This window comes from Rhinolophus hipposideros (assembly GCF_964194185.1).
Source record: "Rhinolophus hipposideros genome assembly, chromosome: 6".
NCBI lineage: Eukaryota > Metazoa > Chordata > Mammalia > Chiroptera > Rhinolophidae > Rhinolophus > Rhinolophus hipposideros.
The window spans coordinates 101,160,093-101,179,887 of record NC_138052.1 but is presented as its reverse complement, the minus strand read 5'-3'; the positions used below and the strand labels follow the sequence as shown (position 1 = coordinate 101,179,887).

General features: G+C 56.4%; 1 protein-coding gene across 2 annotated transcripts; it reads right to left on the bottom strand.

Moving 5' to 3' along the window:
• Positions 1–107: 107 nt before the first annotated feature.
• Positions 108–12,567, bottom strand: BOK (BCL2 family apoptosis regulator BOK). 2 transcript variants are annotated; one of them, XM_081052436.1, is made up of 5 exons: positions 12,308–12,560; positions 11,492–11,743; positions 8,790–8,918; positions 4,137–4,300; positions 108–3,131 (listed from the first exon to the last, which is right to left on the bottom strand). In XM_081052436.1, the coding sequence occupies exons 2-5, from the start codon at positions 11,712–11,714 to the stop codon at positions 3,006–3,008; spliced, it is 642 nt and encodes a 213-aa protein (XP_080908562.1). In that variant the 5' UTR covers positions 11,715–11,743; positions 12,308–12,560; the 3' UTR covers positions 108–3,005. The 2 variants fall into 2 exon arrangements, with proteins under 2 accessions (XP_080908562.1, XP_080908563.1); XM_081052437.1 differs by having other exon boundaries at positions 116–1,860; positions 12,308–12,567.
• Positions 12,568–19,795: the final 7,228 nt, after the last annotated feature.

The following is a 19,795-nucleotide window of genomic DNA, read 5'->3' as shown; positions in this document are numbered from 1 at the left end:
TATTCTCACTAAGCTGTGAGATTAAATTGCAGCGATCACGGCCCTTCACCCTAATTACTTTAGCATGCAATATATACATTTTTTAAGGAAAAAAGTAGTTTCCAATTCAAATTTTAGGATTATAAATTGTTTTAATTAAATTCTTTGATTTTTACCTCTTAAGAGGAGAATTTTGGTTCTGTGCAACATTACATTCGTTGCTTTATTCTACAGGACACAATCATTTCAGAATAATAATACTGAAGGGAGTTGTTTTTTTTTTTTTTGCACCTTTCTCATTGAAGATACAGTTAAAACATCATAATTGGAATAACAGATTTCTCTGGTTGCTATGTCACCAACATGATGTACAAGCTCGTTTATTTAATTTCCACAGAATCAATGTTCTCTGAAGTTAGCTCTGCGTGTGTAAAACACCCCGTGACTGTGACATGGTCGAAACCGTAAGATACAGCACTGCTGGTTGCCCCACTAGGTGCCCAGCAGCAGTGAGCCCTTGGGCCCACCGTGCTCCTCTGCAGCAGGCCCCTCGGGCCGGCCCTCTGCACTGTGTCCAGGCCTTTGCTTCCCAGTGTCACAGTGAAGAACTCAGTTGGCATTTGTGCCACTGTGTCTTTGGGATAGATTTCCAGAAGTGGGATTGCCCGTCCCAGGGCGAGTGCATAGATGGCTTGTCCGGTCATCGCCCCTCCCCCACAGGACACCCCCGCAGACTAGGTGAGGCTGCCTGTCCCACCGACAAGTCTGTCCTCAGATTTGGATTTGGACGAATGTCATCGTTGAGACATGGGATGTTGGGGTAGTTGGGATTTGCATTTCTCTTTGTTGTCTTTGTCTTCTTGATTTTTGGAACTGATGAGCTCTTTTGAATTAGAACTATTAATCCTAATGTTCCTAATTTAATTACAATTTTTATTGAGATAAATGTGCTATTATGACATAAAGTCCATCCTTTTAACCATTTTAAAGAGTACAGTTCAGTGTCATGTAGTATATGCACAATGTTGGGAACCATTACCTGTCTATTTCCTAAACGCTTGTCACCCCAAAAGGGAACCCAACCCCCACCAATAGTCTCTCATTCCTGACCCCCACCCGACACACACTACTGTTTTCTGTCTCATGTTATAAATATTTTTGAAAATATTAAATGGTACATTTTTTTTCCAGTACTTTGTCTTTTGTTGGTCCTGGATTTTAAATCATATTTAGGAAGGTTTTGTCCACTCCTCAGTGACAAAGAAAGTCACTCATTTTTTTCTAGTGTTTGTTTCATTTTTCATACTTCACAGTTTGATCCATGTGGAATTTGGTGTGTGGTGGGGTGCACAAGTGTGGTTTAGTCTTTTCCAAGCGGCTCACCAGTGTCTGCATTTGGCCTGGACCCTTGCAGATGGTTCATGTGATGGCCGAGTCTAGCCGCATTTCTCTTCTAAGGGTTTTCCTGCCTGCTATTCCTTGTTTTTTTGTTTCTCTCATATGAACTTTGTATTTATAATTAGCTTGTTTAGCTCTAGAAGGGAAAAAACCATTCTGGTATTTTTATACAGATCACATTGAATTTATCAATTCACTGTGGAGAACTGTCTTCTCTGTCAGGTTTTCCTTTCCCAAAGTATGGTATTTCTTTCCATCCAAGTCCACTCGGGTGTCTTTAAAGTACATTTGAGTTTTCCTCACAAAGGGCCTCCCATTTTATGTTCAGTTTATGCCGAGAATTTTATCCCTTTGTTGCTGTGGGAAGTGAGGCATGTTTTCCATTGTATCTTCTGACAGCATGTCCGCAAAGACTCCTGATCTGTTGCTTTAAACCTGCTGCTTTCCTGAGTGCTGTCGGTGTGTCTGTCATTCCTTTTTATGCTGCAAATACACCAGAGTATTTGATCCAAGAGGCGAATGAGGAAGCGGGGCAGGCGCGGTGTCGGTCCTCCCTCTCTCTGCTGCCACATGCCCCCACCCTACCACCACCCCGCTGGAGCGCCCCTGGGGAGGGCATGAGAGGAGCAGTGTGGGCAGTGCAGGCGGGGCCAGGTGGGCGATAGGGCGCTGAGGACAGCTGTGCCGTCAGGACTCTGGCTTGGTCGGAGGCCACGGGAAGGCAGGGCTGGAAGACCTCTATGGTGGCGTCTGGCTCAACCCTGCTTCATACAGTGGGAAACTGAGGCCACATTGTAGCCCTCCAACACCATGTCCCTGTGGCCCAAGAATGTCCCTGTGGTGGACAGCCAGGAAGGCGGCTCTGGGCGGAGGGCCCGCTTTCGGTAAGCAACTGGGGCTGTGTTGGCCAGGTGGAGGGCCAGGGGCCGTGGGCAGCAGGCTGCTGACCCTGCCGTTGGCTCACGAGTGCGCACGCTCCTGGCCCACGGGAGCAGAAGGCAGTGCAATGAGGGGAGACGCTGTGGTAACTGGGCTTCACGTTTCATCACATTGGCATCACCTGCCTCCTGCCCGGTCCCTGGGCACAAGGAACGCTGGTGAGGTCGCCCACCACTGCCGTGACACGAGGAATCAAACATACACCCCGTCCTCAGTCAGCTGTTCCACCTGGAGCTCCACACCCCTGGTTCCTGCCACACAAGGACCCAGCCACAGGTGGGGACCCTCTCCCTCCACAAACGGAATAAACAACAGCATTTGAGCCTCATTTGTGGGGTCAGCAAGACCCTCCATTCCTCCAGCTGTGGCCAGGCCCGAACCACCTTTAGGTGCTGTCCTGACATGGTCACCCTTCAGGAGTGGAGCCCTGGCGTGGAGAAAGAGCTTGGAGTTCCCAGCTCCCTTCCTGTAGGGCCTGGGAGGCGACCCTGACTTTCTGGCTCCAGGAGAAGGGGTGCAAAGGGAAGAGCCACAGGTCAGCACCAAAGGCCAGCTCCAGGCCCAGTGCTGCCCCTGTGCTCCATGTCCAGAGGGCCTGGGGCTTCAGAAGAGGGGTGGGTGGGGAGGAGAGCAAACGGCCGAGGGCCTCCTCGGTCCAGGCCCAGGCTGCTTTCTCTGCCCAAGCCAGCTCATCGCTCCGGCAACAGCACGAAGAAGGCAGCCTTCAGGAAGCGGCCGAAGCTGCAGAGTGCGGCCACGAGCCAATGGGAGCGGAAGCCAGGGTCGGTGCTGACCACACACTTGAGGACGTCAGTCTGGGAGGGAAGACGGGACAGTTAGCAGAGCTGAGGGAACACCAGGCCACTAGCACCTTGCACCAGATGCAGCCAAGTCACTTGAGGGATTGCACGCGGCTGTTTAGTGAAGGTCTGTGGTCTGGTCTGGACTGAAGGCTCCAGCATGGGACCAGACCCGACAGTGAGCATGCAGACGGTGACAAGGGAATGCAGGAACTCGAAGCAGGCCGGCAGGCGGGACACTGCCAAGCAGGAGAGAAGCCCATGTGCTCCACGCCAGGAAGCCACCAGCTCCCAGCTTGGCTTCTGCCCCCAGCCCACAGGGTTAGAAACACCCCTAGTCCTGCGGGGGCCTCAGAGCCTAGGATACCGGGAACAGGAGCAGGAACCAAGCTTCCCAGAAGCCCAGTGAAGGGCCACTCCTTATTTCCTTACTTCTATTCCTGCTAAGTGAAATCCTGTCCTACAGCCCGACCTTTTGCCATGCTGTCAGTCAGTATCCTGGCTACCCAGTGCCCAGCCCCAGCCGGGTTCCATGGAGCGGGAGGAGGAGGGGACGGAGGCCCCAGGGCCTCAGTGCTGGAAGCAATACTTCTGTGCCCAGTGCCACCTTCACGTGGCACCACAGCCCCAGCCGGTCACCTGACCTCAGCCCTTGGCTCCAACCTCAGCAGGGGCTGAGCTCCACCATCCCGGCCAATGCGCCCCACACTCCTGCCCACCACCCATTCTTCAGAGGGAACACAGATCTCCACGGGGGTGCTGGGGCTTTCCCTCGCAGGGGCCTGAGTTCTGGCTCCCTAAGTCCAGGGACCCACGTCCACGGGCCACCTTCTGCCATGCAGGGCCCTGGGGCAGCAGGGTTTTCCACTGGAGTTGGGAGAGGGGTCAGCAGTGGAGCTGCGCAGCAGGGGCATCCCAGCCCAGCAGCCCTGCCTTGTGCCCTCCTCCAACCCCTAGCACCCCCACCAGCGCTAGGGGTCCATGCCCCTCTTGGTACCCCGCAACCCTGCACTCACTCACCCATCCACCACGCCTCCGCAGCCAGGTGGCCAGGGCCTTGCGCACAAACTCCCCGAGGCAGTCGACGAGCGCGTGCACCATGGCAGGCTGAGCCTGCCGCACACAGTCCACCGCCAGCCCCGCAGCCACCAAGTACAGGGACACCACCTTGCCCCACGTGATGCCTACAGGGAGAGAGATGGACTGGTCAGCAGAAGGCCATCAAAACCCCAGCTCAAGTCCAGCCTGTGGGGTCACATCCCTGGCCTTCTGCTGATGACCAGTCAAAAGTTAGGAGCCAGCCCCTCCGCACTGCATCCTACCTGAACCAGGTGCCCGGCCATCGTCTGCCACAGGTCAGTCCTACTACAGGACAGCTAGGCAGTTCACACAGGAGGAAAGGGGGGAGGAGCTAACGTAAGCAGAGTGGGACGCAATGGGCAGTGAGCGGCTCCGAGGAGCGCCTGCCTGGCTGGTCTGTGCCCCTGAACAGCCTGCAGGACAGTCTCCACTCAGGCCCTCAGAGGACGACCTTCCCGACTGCTAAGCTCCTCAAAGGCAGAGCTGAGGAGCCCCACGGGAAGGTACGTGCAAGCTGATGGCATGAGCTTCCTTCACGTGTAAAAGCTTTACCATAAATCAATGAGAAACGAGAGAGGCCGCTCAAAAGAAACTCAAAAGTGACCACAGGAAATGAACAGCTGATTCACAAAAGAAAAAATACAAGTAACACATCAGATGTGAAAACCACTTACCCTCAGTAATAACCAGAGGGTAGATGAAAATGAGATGCTCACTGTAACCTGAGATTAAAGACCTAAATGCAACTTGACGATGTAGGTAACGAGCTGCTGGGCCTTTGGCCGTGTCTGTGAAAGGACCATGCGTCCCTTCGGACCACTGTTGTAAAACAGAAGCCAGCTCACATTAATGCCTATTCAGGAATGTTCGCAGCAGCCCTGCTCAGTCACCAGAAGGCAGAAATGAGAAAGCAGCCATCGCCCGTGAGTGCAAACTGGTCCCTCCACACAATGGGTGCTACTCGGTATGCTCAGCAGAAGCAGCAGACACACAGGCCACGCGTGTCGTATGAGCCCACTGGTGTGAAGTGTCCCGAACAGGGAGGTCCATGGACACAGCAGTGTCAGCAATGGGGGATGGGATGGGGTGTGGCAGCTTCCGGGCCTGGGCACAGGCGTTCTGAGATGCCCACAGCAGGGTGGGGGTCACACACTGTGAATGCACTAAATAAATGCCACCAAATTGTACTTTCAAATGGTGAGTTGTATGTGACTTTCACCTCAATAAATCTAAAACCCCATAAATCAGCCCACGTCACTCCCACTTCCCATGTCCTTCAGAATAAATCGGAGCCTGCAATCCCATTGAGCTGTTTTGCCACTGCCTGCAGTGCTCATCCACCCCAAGGGCTGTGAGCAAGGTACCCCCTCCACGTGCGACCCAGGCCATGAGAGCATCAGGTCCTGGTCATGGTGCTCGCACGCTATGCTCCCCAGTTACCAGCTGCTCGTGGTGCAGGGCTCCCTCCTGTGCCCTCCGTGTCCCCCAGGTCCCCTCCCAGGAGGTGCTTGGCCCACCAGGGCAGGTTTAACATGGCGGGTGGGGCCCAGGAGCCCACCATGGGGTCTGAGGGAGTGACACCAGGTTCTGTGGTGCCCCCTGCAGAGGACAGTGAGCTGGTAGGTCTGGAGAGAAAAGCCTGGTGGCCTCTGGTGGGGAGGGGGTTGGGAACCTCCAGTGTCCTGTGTTCTTTGAGCTCTTCTGCGTTGTTTTTTATGGATATATAATCTCATTATCATAAATTAATCCTTTTAAAGTGTGATATTCAGTGTTTTTAGTGCTTTCACAAGGCTGTGTATCCATCACCACTGTCGAGTTCCAAAACTTTCTCATCACCTTTTAAGAAAGCCCACACCCATGAGCAGTTCCGTCCCCCAGCCCCTCTGCTTCGGAATTTGCGAGCTCCGGAACGGTTCAGAGGATGGAATCGCAGTCGGTCCACTGTGTGTCCGCCTCCTTTCACTCACCGTGTTTTGGAGGCTCGTCCATGCTGTAGCGTCCTTTTCATGGCCGAGTAATACTCCAAGTGCAGACCACCCACTCTGCTCACCCTTCCCTTGGGATGGGCACTGGCCACTGGGGCTCGTGCTGCTCTGAAGCCCTGTGTGCCCGTTTCCCTGGGAACCGCAGGCTGTGTGCCCACGCTCCATTCCCGTGGGGCTTCCAAATGCAGGTCATCCTGACACATGCTGCCGCCCGGGCTATGCCGGGCTTTGTGGCGACTCGTGGTCTTTCACGGGCTTATGAAACATTCACATATCTTCCCTGGAGAGATGTGAGTTCAGATCCTTTGCTCGTTTTTAAACTGGGTTGTCTTTGTAGTATTATTTCTAAGAGCTTTTATCTTTTATGTGTTCTGATCTTTCTGTGGTAAAATATTTTGCTCTTGTAATAAGGGGGGGAAATGTGAAAACTCTTGCCAACGTTTCATGGGGGGAGAAAATTCATTTTTCCACTGAAGTGAGTGAACTGAGAAACCCAAAGTGCAAGGACAGCAGCTGCCTCTGCCTTCAAGTGGGCTTGGCCACCAGGGAGCCCTGCCCTGCAGTCCCCGAGCTGCCCACAGCCTGGCCAGAGCTAGAGGTAGCCAGGCCTGGCAGGGCCGGACCCCACGGGGACCTGCAGGGGGGGAAATGAGGAGGGAAGTCCAGCTTGAGGGTGAGCTAGTGCAAGGCCCAGCAGCATGGGAGGGGCCGAGGGCAGAGGGGCAAGGGCCGGCAAGCACCTGAAGGTTGGGGCTCGCCCTGTGGCGAAGGGTCTAAGGACCCTGAGGACTGGCATGGACAGGGGTGACAGGGAGCCTGCAGGAGGGTACCTCCCAGGCCTGCCCTGCACTGGTCAAGGCTCTGTTCTGGCCTCTCCTTTGTCCCCTGCGTGCATAGCCACCACCACCAGGGGCCACACCCCACCACCTGCTCAGTCCAACCACCAGGAGGCCGGAGCACCTTCTCACAGATGAGTCTTCCTTGAAAGCCAGCCCTGGGCTCATAAACCAGCCGCCCGACAATCCGGAGACAGACATAGGCGGCCACCCACGCACCGTTGTCAGGCCTAGGACGTGGGAGCCCAGGAAGGGCCAAGGGCGGTCGTCAGTCCAGGACACCCTTGTGCCCTGCTTCCTTCACTGGCCCACCCATTGTCCCCTCCACAAGGTGCCTGCCCGGGTCACCTGAGAGGGCTGCCCATCAAGTCCCAACCCCCAGCCCTGAGGACAATGGAGAAACCTGCCCCCATCAGCCCCTCAGGCAGCCTCACATGGTCCTCGTCCTGGCAGCTTCTGCCCAGGCCACTCAGTGCTGACCTGGTGGTGGTCCTGGAGAAGCTGGGGTTCTGCAGCCGGGGGTCCCCTGTCCCCACCAGCCAATTCCCCACCACACAGGCCACAACTGAGGGAGGCCTACTGAGTCCCCTAACCTAGCCAGTCCAGCGGGGGCTGGAAGAGCCTCCTTGGGAGAGGACAGAGGAGGTCAACACCAGACACCCCCGAAGAGTAGGGCCAGCCTCTGTTGGGTACAGTGGCCCCTCCACTCTGCAGGGTGGGTTGCATTTTCCGGTGGTGGGGATTGTGGCTGTGCCCCAAAGCCCGGCTCTGCTGCTGTCCCAACCATCCCACAGAAGATGAGGGGGCGTGGCCTGGGGCCCCTCCTCCCACAGCGGGAAGGCCTTCCAGAAAGCCCCAGGGGGAAGGTGTCCCAGGTGGGTTGCCACCTTCCCCCTCTCCGGGTGAAGCATGGGGCTCTGGGGCCCCCGGGGACCCCTCCATGAGGGTGGGAGTCCCCAGGCCAGAGTATCGCCAAGACTGCTGGGGAAACACTGGTGGGTGGGCTGATGGGGGGGCATGCTGCACTGGGCTGGGCTTTGGTCACTTGGATGGTGACACCTGTTCCCCACTATGCACCAGGACATAGGGATGAGACAGACTCGCAGAGCGTGAGGCGCCAAGATAGGACACGGAGTCTCAGGCAGGGAGAGCACGTCTGTGGACAACGGGACCCAGCAGAGTCCCAAGGAGGGGACACGGGGACAGGGGTTTAGGGGATGAGTCCTGTAGCCTCCATGAGCCTGGAGAAGGGTGCACAGACAGGAGGCAGTGGAGCTGGACCTCGGTGAGGGAAGAGGGAGGAGGCAGTGGGAGCAGATGGGGGCATCTGGAGGGTCACAGGTGAGACAGGTGCCACTATTTTCTAAAGCCAGGCCAGCAAGGCACTCCCACCTAGTGCATCCCTCCCTGAGACTTCTCTCTAGCCCTCGGAATTCAGCAGTGACATTGACTCCTGAGGCCATGTCATGAGAGCCCAGCAGTGCCCAGTGGCTGCTCAGATGCTCCCCGTTGGGCGCTGCTGCCATGCTGTGAGAAGCCCACACCCCACGGGCCACGTGCAGGACACCCTGATCCCACTCCAGCCAACAGCCAGCACCAACTGGCAGCCCAGGACATGCAGCCAAGCCAGGACTTCTGGTCACTGCAGCCCCAGCGAGTACCCAGCAAGAATGTGAGGTCCGTGCCAGCTGCCCAGCAGGCCCACCGTCCTCAAAACCAAGGGAGGCACCACACCCCAGCCCCAGTGCAGACCCGGGCGCGCGCCGGCCCACCTGCGCAGAAGATCTGGGTGGCCACGGCCAGCAGGGCATCAGTCACCACGCTCTCGGAATGCACAGAGATGTTCAGCTGGCGTGCCACGTTGCGGTACACACTGGGCCGAATCAGCTCCAACTCGTCCCCTGCACAGGCACACAGCGGGTCAGAGGGGTCCACACCCACCCAACCCCAAACCACGGTCACATGGGCCTGGGACCAGCCCACTCCTTGGCCCCATAGCCACAGCTGGCTTGGGGATCCCTTCCCACTGACCTGACCTGTACCGGACCCCCACTGGACCCCCCCATGGTCCCTGGGGACAGGGAGCCACAGAGGTGCAGTGTTCCCCGCCCCCAGACCTGAAACTGTGGCCTGCCCCCCCCAACCCCCCAGCCAGGCCCAAGCCGGCTGGGCCGGTGGGGCAGGAATCCCAGGGCCGTGCCTAATGGGTGACTCATGGCCCACAGCGAGCTGCCCAGGCAGCAGGCAGACCGGGCAGGTGGCCAGAACTCAACATGGGCAGGGACTGCACCAGGGACCCAAATAGGTGGGCAGCCCTGGCCACTGCCTCAGAGGGCGCCCTCCCTCAGGCCCCAGCACCGCTCAGTGGACCAAGAAGCTGAACCATTGTCAGGAGTCCCCAGCCTGTGCCCTAGGCCAAGCGGGTGTCGAGGGCGGCCACACTCAAGAAGAGTCTCTCTCAATAGCCCTGGCAGTGATGTGCTGGGAATCCCACAGCCCTCGGACTGGGTGTCCCCTGCCCAGCCACTTCTCCAGCCAAAGCAAACAGGGAAATGCCGACTGGACAGGCCTGGCCGATAAGGGCGCCTGCGTCATCCCTGAGGCCAGCTGCACTCCATCTAATTAATTAGGATCTGGAACGAGAGCAGAACTGAGACCAGGCTGGCGGGGCAATGGGGGGAGGTGGCATGGAAATTCCCAGGGCTGGCCTGGCCGTTCCCACACACAGCCCTTGGGGCCACTGGGGACGGGCCCGAGAAGCTGACCATGGGGACGCAACCCGGCTCCTTCCTGTTTGCCGTGGCTGCAGGAGCTGGGCATCTGCTGAGGAGGGCTGGGGTGTGCTGGGGGCAGGGAGGCAGCGCCAGGCCGTGAGGGGCTCAGCTGAGCAGCTCTAAGGGCGGACGCAGTGAATGACATGTGAACGAGAACGCTCCCTCTGGGGCCTTCTTAGCCATCTGGCAGGGGCTGTGCCCCAGGGACTGGACACGTCTGGGGAATGGCCTTGAAGGCCCGGTTTCTGAGAGGCCAGTGCTGGGCACTTGGCTCGCTGCTGCCCCTCAGGCCCAGGCCCACAGCATCGGGACCTCAGGGTGGAACACGGGACTGGGGACAGTGGCCGCCAGATCAGAGCAGCAGAGCCCGAAGCAGGGCTTGGCAACAAGCTTAAACAATAGAGACACCGTGCCCAGGGTAGAGGCAGCCTCAAGCCCCTGCTCACAGAGAAGATGGGGGCTGCGGGACAGGGTGGCAGAGCAACGCGGCAGATGCAGGACAGATTTCCTCCTGGCCGTTCCAGGGGCCTGGCGGCTCTCGAGAGGCCAAGGGATGTGTCCTCCAGAGTCCTCTAGAAGGTACTCCCAGTGTCACCCCCTACAGCTCAGCTGGAAGAAACAGCAGTGGGCAGCCAACTTCACGGGAGCCACGCACTCTGCACCCGTCTGATCTCCCAACCCCACTTGCTCCCCACACCTAGAAACCTCTTCCCTCCCCTGAGGCACAGAGGGGACACCACCCCTCTTGCAGCCCTCCACTGGTCTCCATGGAATCTATGTGTCCCCCCACACACTCCTGGGATGCCAGGTACACGCATAGCCCTGCTCCCAGGGGACACACAGAACAGGGACAAGCAGACACCGGTGTCAGCCTGAGAAGAGACAGGGTGAGTGCTCCCCCAAACCCCAGATCCTCGTCCCAGCCTGTCCCCACACTCTGCCTGGAGAGGACTGGTCAGAGCTCCCCACCATTGAGACCACCCGCTGTCCATGTGCCCCCTCCCAGAACTGATAATGGTTGGAGGGTCAGGACCTCAGTCCTTGTGGTGAAGTGGACTGAGGGGTCCAGGCCTTGGAGAAGGTGGGGACAGTTACTTGTCAGTGTGTGACCCCAGAAGCAAGTACCTCCAGGGGTCTACACATGACCAGCCAGCCAGGTGGCTCCCCAGCCCCATGGTGGTTTCAGCTGTCTTGGGCACCCCATTCTGGGGGGCTCCTAGGAGGCCTCCAAACTCAGAGGAAAGAGCAGCCGGAGGGCAGGATTTCAGTCAGTAACTGAAAAGACCTATTTTCCAAAACAAACATCAGGACACGTGGTCCGACAGAGCATTTTTGTGCCCAGCTGAGTACAAGGGTCACTCTGAAAGTTTAGCCACCAAACATTATTCTTCCTGGCGCTTTCTATCCTTTATGGCCAGAATGTCTGAAATCTGGGCTGAGCCGGCCAACCCGGGGAGGTCTGCGGGAGGTCTCTGCGGTGCGCGGGATGCGGGCGGAGTGGGGTGGGCCTGCCTCGTGCACCGGGCCGTCCCGGCTCCCCCGCCAGCCGCCTCTCTGCCCCTGGGGGAGGCTGAGGCCAGGGTACCCGGCGGCGGGCCGCTGCGGAGACAGCTGCACCCCAGGGCGCGGGGGCTCCGCCCCACCGACCAGCTCGGGGGGGGGGGGCAGCCCGGGACGTCGCCCGCCGGGGCCGGACTCACCCAGGCGCAGCAGCACCGCGCACACCTCCGCCAGGCGGCCGCCCCGGGCCGACGCCGCGCGCTCGGGCGCGTTCCAGGCGAGGCCGGCGCGCAGCAGCCGCGCGTGCACGAACTCGCGGCCGAGCGCCTTGGCCTGGGCGACCAGCTCCTTCTCGGTGGGCGAGCGGTCAAAGGCGTCCATGAGCTCCGCGGCGAACACCGAGGAGCGCCGCAGCACCTCCATGGCGGGGGCGCGGGCGGGGGCAGCCGCACCTGCGGGCAGAAGCGCTCAGTGCGGCCCGGCGGGCGGGGGAAGCGGGTCCCGCGAGGAGGGCGCGGGGGGCGCGGGGGGCGCGGGGCGCGGGGGGAGCGGGGGGCGCGGGGCGGGGGGGGCGGGGGGGGCGGGGCGGGGGGCGCGGGGGGCGGGGGGGGCGCGGGGCGCGGGGGGAGCGGGGTCGGGGGGCGCGGAGGGAGCGGGGGGCGCGGGGCGGGGGGCGCGGGGGGCGGGGGGGCTCCGGGCAAAGGCCGCGGCCAGCTGCGGTAACCGTTCGCTTCTGTGCCACAAGTGCTTAAAAACACGGAGTCACACTCTTGTACATTCCGGGTCAAATCACCAAGATCCGCGCGGCTGCCGGGGACAGGAAGGACCGCGGCAAACGGCGATTTGCTCTGGGGCCGCCGTGCCCGCGCTCGAAGACGAGTGCGCCGCGGGGACACCGCCCGGCCTGCTCCCCACCAGCGACAGCAGGACCCCGGCCCGCCCCGCACTGCGCGCCTCGCGGTCCCCGCTGTCTGTCCCCGGCCTGGCCGTTCCCACGGCGCGCTCGCCCTGCTCACCTCTCCCGCCGCATGTCGCGGGCACGGGGGCCGGGGAGGCGCTCTGGCTTCAGGACCTGCTCGTCGCCGTCCCCGCCGGCCTCGAGCCCTCCATTCAAACCCGCGAGCACGCGCGCCTGCCCTGCGCCCGCCGCGTCCGCTCCTGAGCGCGGCTGGAGCGCGGAATGCGCGTGGCCTCGCGCGCCCCTGGGGCTCCCGCGGCGAAGTCGGAGGCGAGGGGTGCGCCGAGCGCAGCGCACGACTCTCCGCCCGCGGGAGGCGAGGCTTGGGGCTTCGCCTTCTAAGGGCAAGGCAGCCCCCAGGGCGGAGCTTCCCCGCCGCCTCCCCACTTAAGGAGGCCCGAGCGAATTCCCGGCTTGTGCTCGGGGAGGGCTGCGGGCTGGAGCTGTCCCCGCGGGCCCCCTGATTAGGGCCTAGCTGTGGGCACCAGCCTGCATTCGTACCGGGCTCCATTTTCTTAATCGATTCATAGGGGTTCTTGACATATTCTGGATATGTGTCCCTGGTCGGAAACATGCCTTGGTGTCGGAGATGGATACGTGGATTTGCACTGTACTGAAGAGACTGCACGTACCCTGTGGTTCACTGCTGCTTATAATGAGCAGGAGTTAGTCGCAATTAAGTCCAACTTACAGTCTTTTCTTATGCTCAGTGCTTTTTCCTTATGATAGTCTGTGTTTCCTTTTAGAAACAATTGTTTTATTAGCGTTCACATGATGATGGATCACAAATTAATTCTTGAGAATGGTGTGATAGGGGGTCAGAACTCATGTTTTTTCTGTGTGGGTATCCAGTTGACCTGGCGTCATTTATTGAAAAGACCATCATTTTCCCACTGAATTGGAGAACAGTCCCCATCATAACTCAAGTGTTGTATATGTGAGGATCTGTTCTGACTCTTCTAGCCCACTGGTTTTTTCTCTGTCCTTGAACGAACAAGCACAGTCAAACAATCGGGTTAACCAACTTGCCCTAATTCACACATACACAACCAATAGATGCAGATTACATATTTTTCCCCCCGTGCACATAGGCTGTTAACCAAAACAGGCCAAATCCTGGCCCATAAAGTTGCAATAAATTCCAAAGGATTGAAATCATACAAGTGTGTCCTCTCTGAATTAAATTAAAACTCATTAACAGTAAAACTACCAGAAAGCCTCCAAGTGCTTGGAAATTTAACATCACACTTGTAAATAATCAATGGATCAAACACTAACTCACAAGAGAAGTTGTAAAATATTTTGAAGTGAAAAATAGTGAAAATATGACATATCAAACACTGCAGAATGTACCAGATCTGACAATTAAGTTCACAAACTTGTTGCAGTGATGTTGCTAATCCTTTTTAGTATCAGAGGGATTATTCATTATGAATTTGTACCAACTGGACAAACAGTTAACCAAGTTTACTACTTGGAAGTGCTGAAAAGGCTGCGTGAAAAAGTTAGACCACCTGAACTTTTCGCTAACAATTCATGGCTCTTGCATCATGACAAAGCACCAGCTCACACGGCACTGTCTGTGAGGGAGTTTTTAGCCTGTAAACAAATAACTACATTGGAACACCCTCCCTACCCTCCTGATCCGGCCCCCAATGACTTCTTTCTTTACCTGAAGATAAAGGAAATGTTGAAAGGAAGACATTTTGATGACATTCAGGACATCGAGTGTAATACAATGACAGCTCTGATGGCCATTCCAGAAAAAGCGTTTCAAAATTGCTTTGAAGGGTGGACTAGGCGCTGGCATTGCTACATAGCTTCCTAAGGGGAGGACTTCGAATGTGACCATAGTGATATTCAGCAGTGAGGTATGGAGCACTTTTTCTAGGATGAGTTCAGAACTTAATTGTGCGACCTCATAGGTAAAGCAGTGCTTACAGAAAAATATGTAGCTTTAGAAGAAAGGTTGAAAATTAATGCTCTAAGGTCCAACGCAAAAAGCTAGAAAGAGAATAACAAATTAAAACCAAAGGTGAAAGGAAATAATACAAAGAGCAGAAATTAATGAAACAAAGCAAAAATTAGAGAAAATCAACAAAGCCAAAAGTTAGTTCTTTGAAGAGATTAATAGAATTGATAACCCCCCAACACACACACACACACACACACACATACACACACACGAATTCCAATACCAAGAATGAAAAAGGACATCACCACACACAGTCCAAAGGATAATAAAAAGAGACTATGAACAACTTTGACAGTAAATTTGCAATTTAAATGAAATGCAATTTATGAAAACTGACACTAGAAGAAATAGAAAATCTCGATAGTCCTATACCAATTAAATAAATTTAATTTATAATTTAACATTTTCCAACAAAGAAAATTCTAGGTTCTGATGATTTCATAGAGGAATTCTTCTAAACAGTTGAAGAAATCACCAAGCGTACACAAACTTGTTCAAAGAACAGAAAATGAGGGAGCATTTCCCAACTCATTTTGTGAAGCCAACATAACTTTGATCCCAAAATATGTCGAGAACACTACAAGATGCTAGGAAAGCTATCAGACGTCTGCCTGCCTTGGCATCCCCACCTGTAGAACAGAAAATACTAATAGCTACCTCCTGTGGTTGTTGAGAGGACCTAATTAGTTAATCCATGTAAAAAATTACTTGTCTAGCAAGTGCTCTGTAATTATTAGCTGTTTTTGCAGAAAAACTACAGAACACTAAAATGTGAACGTGCGTTTTAATGTTCTTTCAATGCAGAACCTGACACACCAGAGCAGTGTGTGCCTCTGGTGTTTCTGAAGAGCACTCAAGTTAGGGGTTCACTGTGTTTTGTAGATGGAAATGTGGAAACTCCAAACAGTAGAGGCACTTGCCCACGGAGTCACTCCAGGACTGGGCGTAGCCAGATTGTGAGCTGGAGTCTGACCCCAGCATCCCTGGAATGTTCCTCTGTCTGGCGAGAGAAGGACCTATGCCTGCAGATCCTACTATCTTCCCACTGACAGTGGCAAGTGTGGCCTCAGGCAACTTCTGGCTCACTCCCAGCCTCAGTTTCCTCCTATACAAAACGAGATCTGGCTCTCTGTGTCCTGTCTCCTGGGGACAGTGGGTGGGTATAGAAAGACTTCTTGGGCTCTGACGTGGAAGTGATGAATCACTGGGCATAACTGGTACTAGCACAGCCTCTCAGTCCAGGAGCTTCCATGCCCGAAAGCAGTGGGCATCATCCTGGACATTTGAGGTCAGGTCAAGGCCACGTCTCAGGATACTCAATACAGAAAGTTGATACCAGTGAGGACCTGCTCCTAGCCCAGGAGCCGTGAGGAGCTTAAACCCATCCAGGGTACCCAGACCACAGCACTTATCCAGACCTTTAAAAGCCTGGCTAGCCGGAGTCAGTCATCCTGTCCCCCGAGGTCTGCAGAAGGCTGTCCCAGCCTCCAGCTCCCTAAGGGTACTTTGACAGACCCCAACTTACCCTTGGCCCTGATTTTCTGCCTCTGTAGAATTTCTGCTCTCCTCTCTTATCTGGCATCTGAGCCCTCTGTCTGCCCCGGAATTGACTCAGTGTGGCACTTGGTCCCTGGTTGGAGGGGAGCCTTCCGAGTGCCCAGAGTGTTAGGCACAGCCGGAGGAATGAGTTGCGGGAGGGAGACCAAAATTCGTCTATTAGAATTTATTTGGCGTGTTTGAGCTGCAGGAGGTCAGGCTAGAAAAGACCATAACCTCCCTGAGCAAAGAGGGGTATGGCTGTTACCCCTTCAATGCTTCAGGGGGTTTTCGTTGACAAAGGGTTTCAGAGCCTGACCAAGCCCTCGAGCTCCACACCCTGGCCCCAGGTCACCATCTGGACCACCCTGGCCCGCTGATCACAGTCGCCTAGGAGATAAAGCAAGATGAGATCAAGACAAGATGGCTTTTAAGATAAGGTTTCAGTTCCTGGCCTAAATATGGCTTAACCCAGAGCCCCAGCTGGTTTGAGCATAGGGAGATTGGTTGAATCATGTGACTAAAATGTCTGGGGAGAGTTCCACTGGTTTCAGGCCTGGCTGGATCCAGGAGTCTCTTTCCATCTGTGGGTCTGTCCTGCTCCTTCGTGATGGCTTTGCTTTCAGGTAGCTTGTGTCAGAGTGATTGTAGACTAAGGCCTACAGCTCTCTGTCTACACCCCACAAATTCAGCCTTTTTAAGTTGAAAAAAGCCAGTCTTTCCAGGTAGCTCCTGGGGGTGCCCTGGGGCCAGCAGCTTCTGTCATGTGCCCATTGCCAAACCAGCTGTCACTGGAAATAGGGAAAGTGTCTTGTTGTCAGGCCTGGTCACATACCTGGCCCTGGACAGGGGCCTGTCTGTGACACCAAACAGCATGGACCAGGGGGGCTCATGAGCCCCTTTAGGAGGTGACATCCTGGCTTTCCATAAAAACCTGCTCAGGGCTGCTGTGTGGGTCACAATTTGGGGAACAGAGGGGTCCATACCCAGTAATGCCAGATTTCAAAGTGAGTGGCAATACCTACCTCAGACGTGGTGGGGAGGTCCCTGCCTGCTCCCCACTGTGGCCATTCAAGGGGACAGGCACACGCGGGATGGTGTCTCCTCCCCCAGAGCAAATGCACAGGCCCCGGAGTACCCTGTCTGCAGGACTGCGGCCACCTCCAGAGCCTGTGTGGGCCGCTTCCTGAGCCCGGCCCTGGAGGGAAGTAGGTGGCCAGAGTACGCAGGGGCATGGACATGTGTGTACAGGCATGGATGGAGCTGAACGTGTGGGACTCACACGAGTCGCTTGGTGTGCAGGGCTTGCTGTGCGTGGAGGAGAAGGCGAGGAGGTTCTTGGCGGGAGTCTGGCCCTCTGGGTTGGGTCCTGGCCTTCCAGGCCATTACACAGCCTGCTAGTCTAGGGCAAGCCCGTAGGTTTCATGGAGCACTGTGCAGGCTGGGGACACGATGCCCGCTGTACAGGGACCCACGAGTCCGTGGACCTTTACCACAGCCTCTTTATTACATCATAAGAGCTGCTTCTGACTCCTCTGCTGCTGGCAACCCGGTCTAGGCCACAAGCCCTGTCTTCTAGGTGGCCTCCCCGCTCCCTGTCCACCCTGCTCCTGGGGACAGAGTGTCCTTCAAAACCAACCAGATGGGTACATCAGTGCCTGGCGCCCAGCAGCTGGCTTCACCCTTTGAGTGGAATCGGAGCTCCCCAACGTTTGTGGTCTCCTCTCCCCTCCATCCCCCTTGGTCTTGGGGCTCCAGCCACACACCTCCTTGCAGATCATCAAAGAAGCGAGGGCCTCAGGGCCTTTGCACTTGCTGTTCCTGCTTCCCTTGGTCTTCATAGCTCTGCTCATGGTCATTTCCTCCTGCCCCTGCCACTCACCCCACCCTGCTGAAGTGTCCTCCTCCCACATCATCTCTGCAAAGCAGGTCTCCACACGGGTAGCCAAGGACAAGGTGGGCCAGGAGGACCCGAGGGGGAGCCCCAAGAGGTGTGACACAGTCTGCCCCTCACACACCCTCGGAAGTCCTAACCGTCATCTCATTTCACATTACTTTATGTATACTCAACCAGGCACAGCCTGTCCACCCTTCTAGGTAGCTGTCCACCTCAGAGGACCCCTCATCCTCGGTGCTTCCCCTGGCCCTGGGGCAGAGCCTGTGCTGAGCGCCTGTCTGTACAGACTGAGCCCAGAGCGGGGGCTGCTGTGATTGTGGCCCCCCCACCCCTCTCAGTAGTTTCCCCCAGTCATCTGCTTTTAAGGGGACAGGTTTATTCTAAACCCAAGTCCTTCTTGCCCCTTTTCTCTTAAGGTACCAGATGCCCACCCTGCCATCAGCAATTGTGGTGGCAATGGGGCGCTCAGCGTGAGTGACAGCTAACCTGCCTCACGCTGCTCTGACAGGAAGGGAATTCTGTGCTCCCCCCGCCCCCCAAGGAAGGCGGTCCCTCCACAGCGGGTCAGGATGTCATGTGACCACATATTGTGGGTGGAAGTGAGGGATGGGGATCCTGGCCAAAAATTTATGGTGTCCTTGGACCCTGGAGATTGTTTAGGAGCCCGGAAGTCGAAGAAGCTGATGGAGTGGCCAAGTGGACATCAGCGTGCAAACCCCATGCTGGGCGGCCTCCCGGGGTCACTGCCCACTGCCCGAGCACAACGCCCCAGTTGGGGACCTCGGAGGTGACCTGGAAGGGCTGCAGGGGGCTGGCTGGGGGGCTCACCCCTTTGGTGCTTCTGTGGCCCCCACCCCACCCAGAGATGGAGCAGCCAAGGATTGCCTAGCTCACACGGGTCGGAGCTGCACCCCACTCCCCACTCCGTTCCAGGGCCGGGGTGGGGGGCCCCACACAGGAGAGCTGTGTGGGTCAGAGGCTGGGGGACGGGCCCCTTAGCTAGGGGCTGTGCTCCTGAGAATGGGTGTCTGTTCCCTCTCCGCTGTTGATGCAGCGATCATACGGTAACAGGAGGTGATCAGATGGGGTTTGAGGGACAGTGGAAGCACCTCGAAGCTTCCCACGGCTGAGGCCTGGGGGCTGCTGGCCCCAGGGACCCAGACTGCCCCCTGGACTGCCTCCTTGTTTGTTTTCTGTCAGAAGTGCTTTCTTCTTCATGAGGGATCTGAGCCCAGACCACAGGGTTTTGTATAATCCCAGTTGAGTTCTTGACAAACAAGCTGGGAGCCCACACAACAAGCTGGCCAGGGAGGGGTCCACGCATGGGGCTCCCTCCCACCCACGCACCTGCCTCTTCCCTCCCACTCTTTCTGTAGGGGTCTGGAAGGGTGGGCTCCAGCCTGGGGAGGGAGGGCCCGGTGTGGACCGTCCAGGGTCAGCTGGACCAGCCACATCGCCACCCCCCACCATCAATTGCCCCACCCCCCACCTCCCATTGCCTCTGGCAGTACCCTCGGTATTATTAATTATAAAATGTCTAAAGTATTGGGGAGGCCGGTTAGCTCAGTTGGTTAGAGTGCGGTGCTCTTAACAACAAGGTTGCCGGTTCCATCCTCATAGGGGCCAGTGTGAGCTGTGCCCTCCACAACTAGATTGAAACAACTACTTGGCTTGGAGCTGATGGGACCTGGACAAACACATTGAAAAAAAAAAAAGAATGTTTAAAGTATTGTCCATCTGATGGACGAACAATGAGGCTGTGTTGTTTTAACGTCCATCCCTGATTACTGGGGGCTGAGCGTCCTCCGTCCGTCCTGCCATTGGCCGTGCAACTCCGGTGTTTGGCTGGGCATAGAATTCGCCCATTTTCTCTGGGTTTTGTTTCTTTTTAATTTTATTGGGGAATGTCGGAGAACAGTGTGTTTCTCCAGGGCCCATCAGCTCCAAGTCATTGTCCTTCAGTCTAGTTGTGGAGGGCACAGCTCAGCTCCAAGTCCAGTCGCCGTTTTCAGTCTTTAGTAGCAGGGGGCGCAGCCCACAGTCCCATGTGGGAATCGAACCGGCAACCCTGCTGTTCAGAGTTCACGCTCTAATCAACTGAGCCATTGGCTGCCTCTGGGTTATTTCTTTTTCTCATT

What these genes read in the sequence shown, in the direction of transcription:
- BOK (XM_081052436.1), bottom strand. Translation starts at nt 11,714, where the DNA reads ATGGAGGTGCTGCGGCGCTCCTCGGTGTTCGCCGCGGAGCTCATGGAC. An exon ending in CGCGGTGCTGCTGCGCCTGG is followed by an intron (nt 8,919 to 11,491) that starts GTGAGTCCGGCC and finishes GTGCCTGTGCAG; the next exon opens with GGGACGAGTTGGAGCTGATT. An exon ending in TGCGGAGGCGTGGTGGATGG is followed by an intron (nt 3,132 to 4,136) that starts GTGAGTGAGTGC and finishes CTTCCCTCCCAG; the next exon opens with ACTGACGTCCTCAAGTGTGT.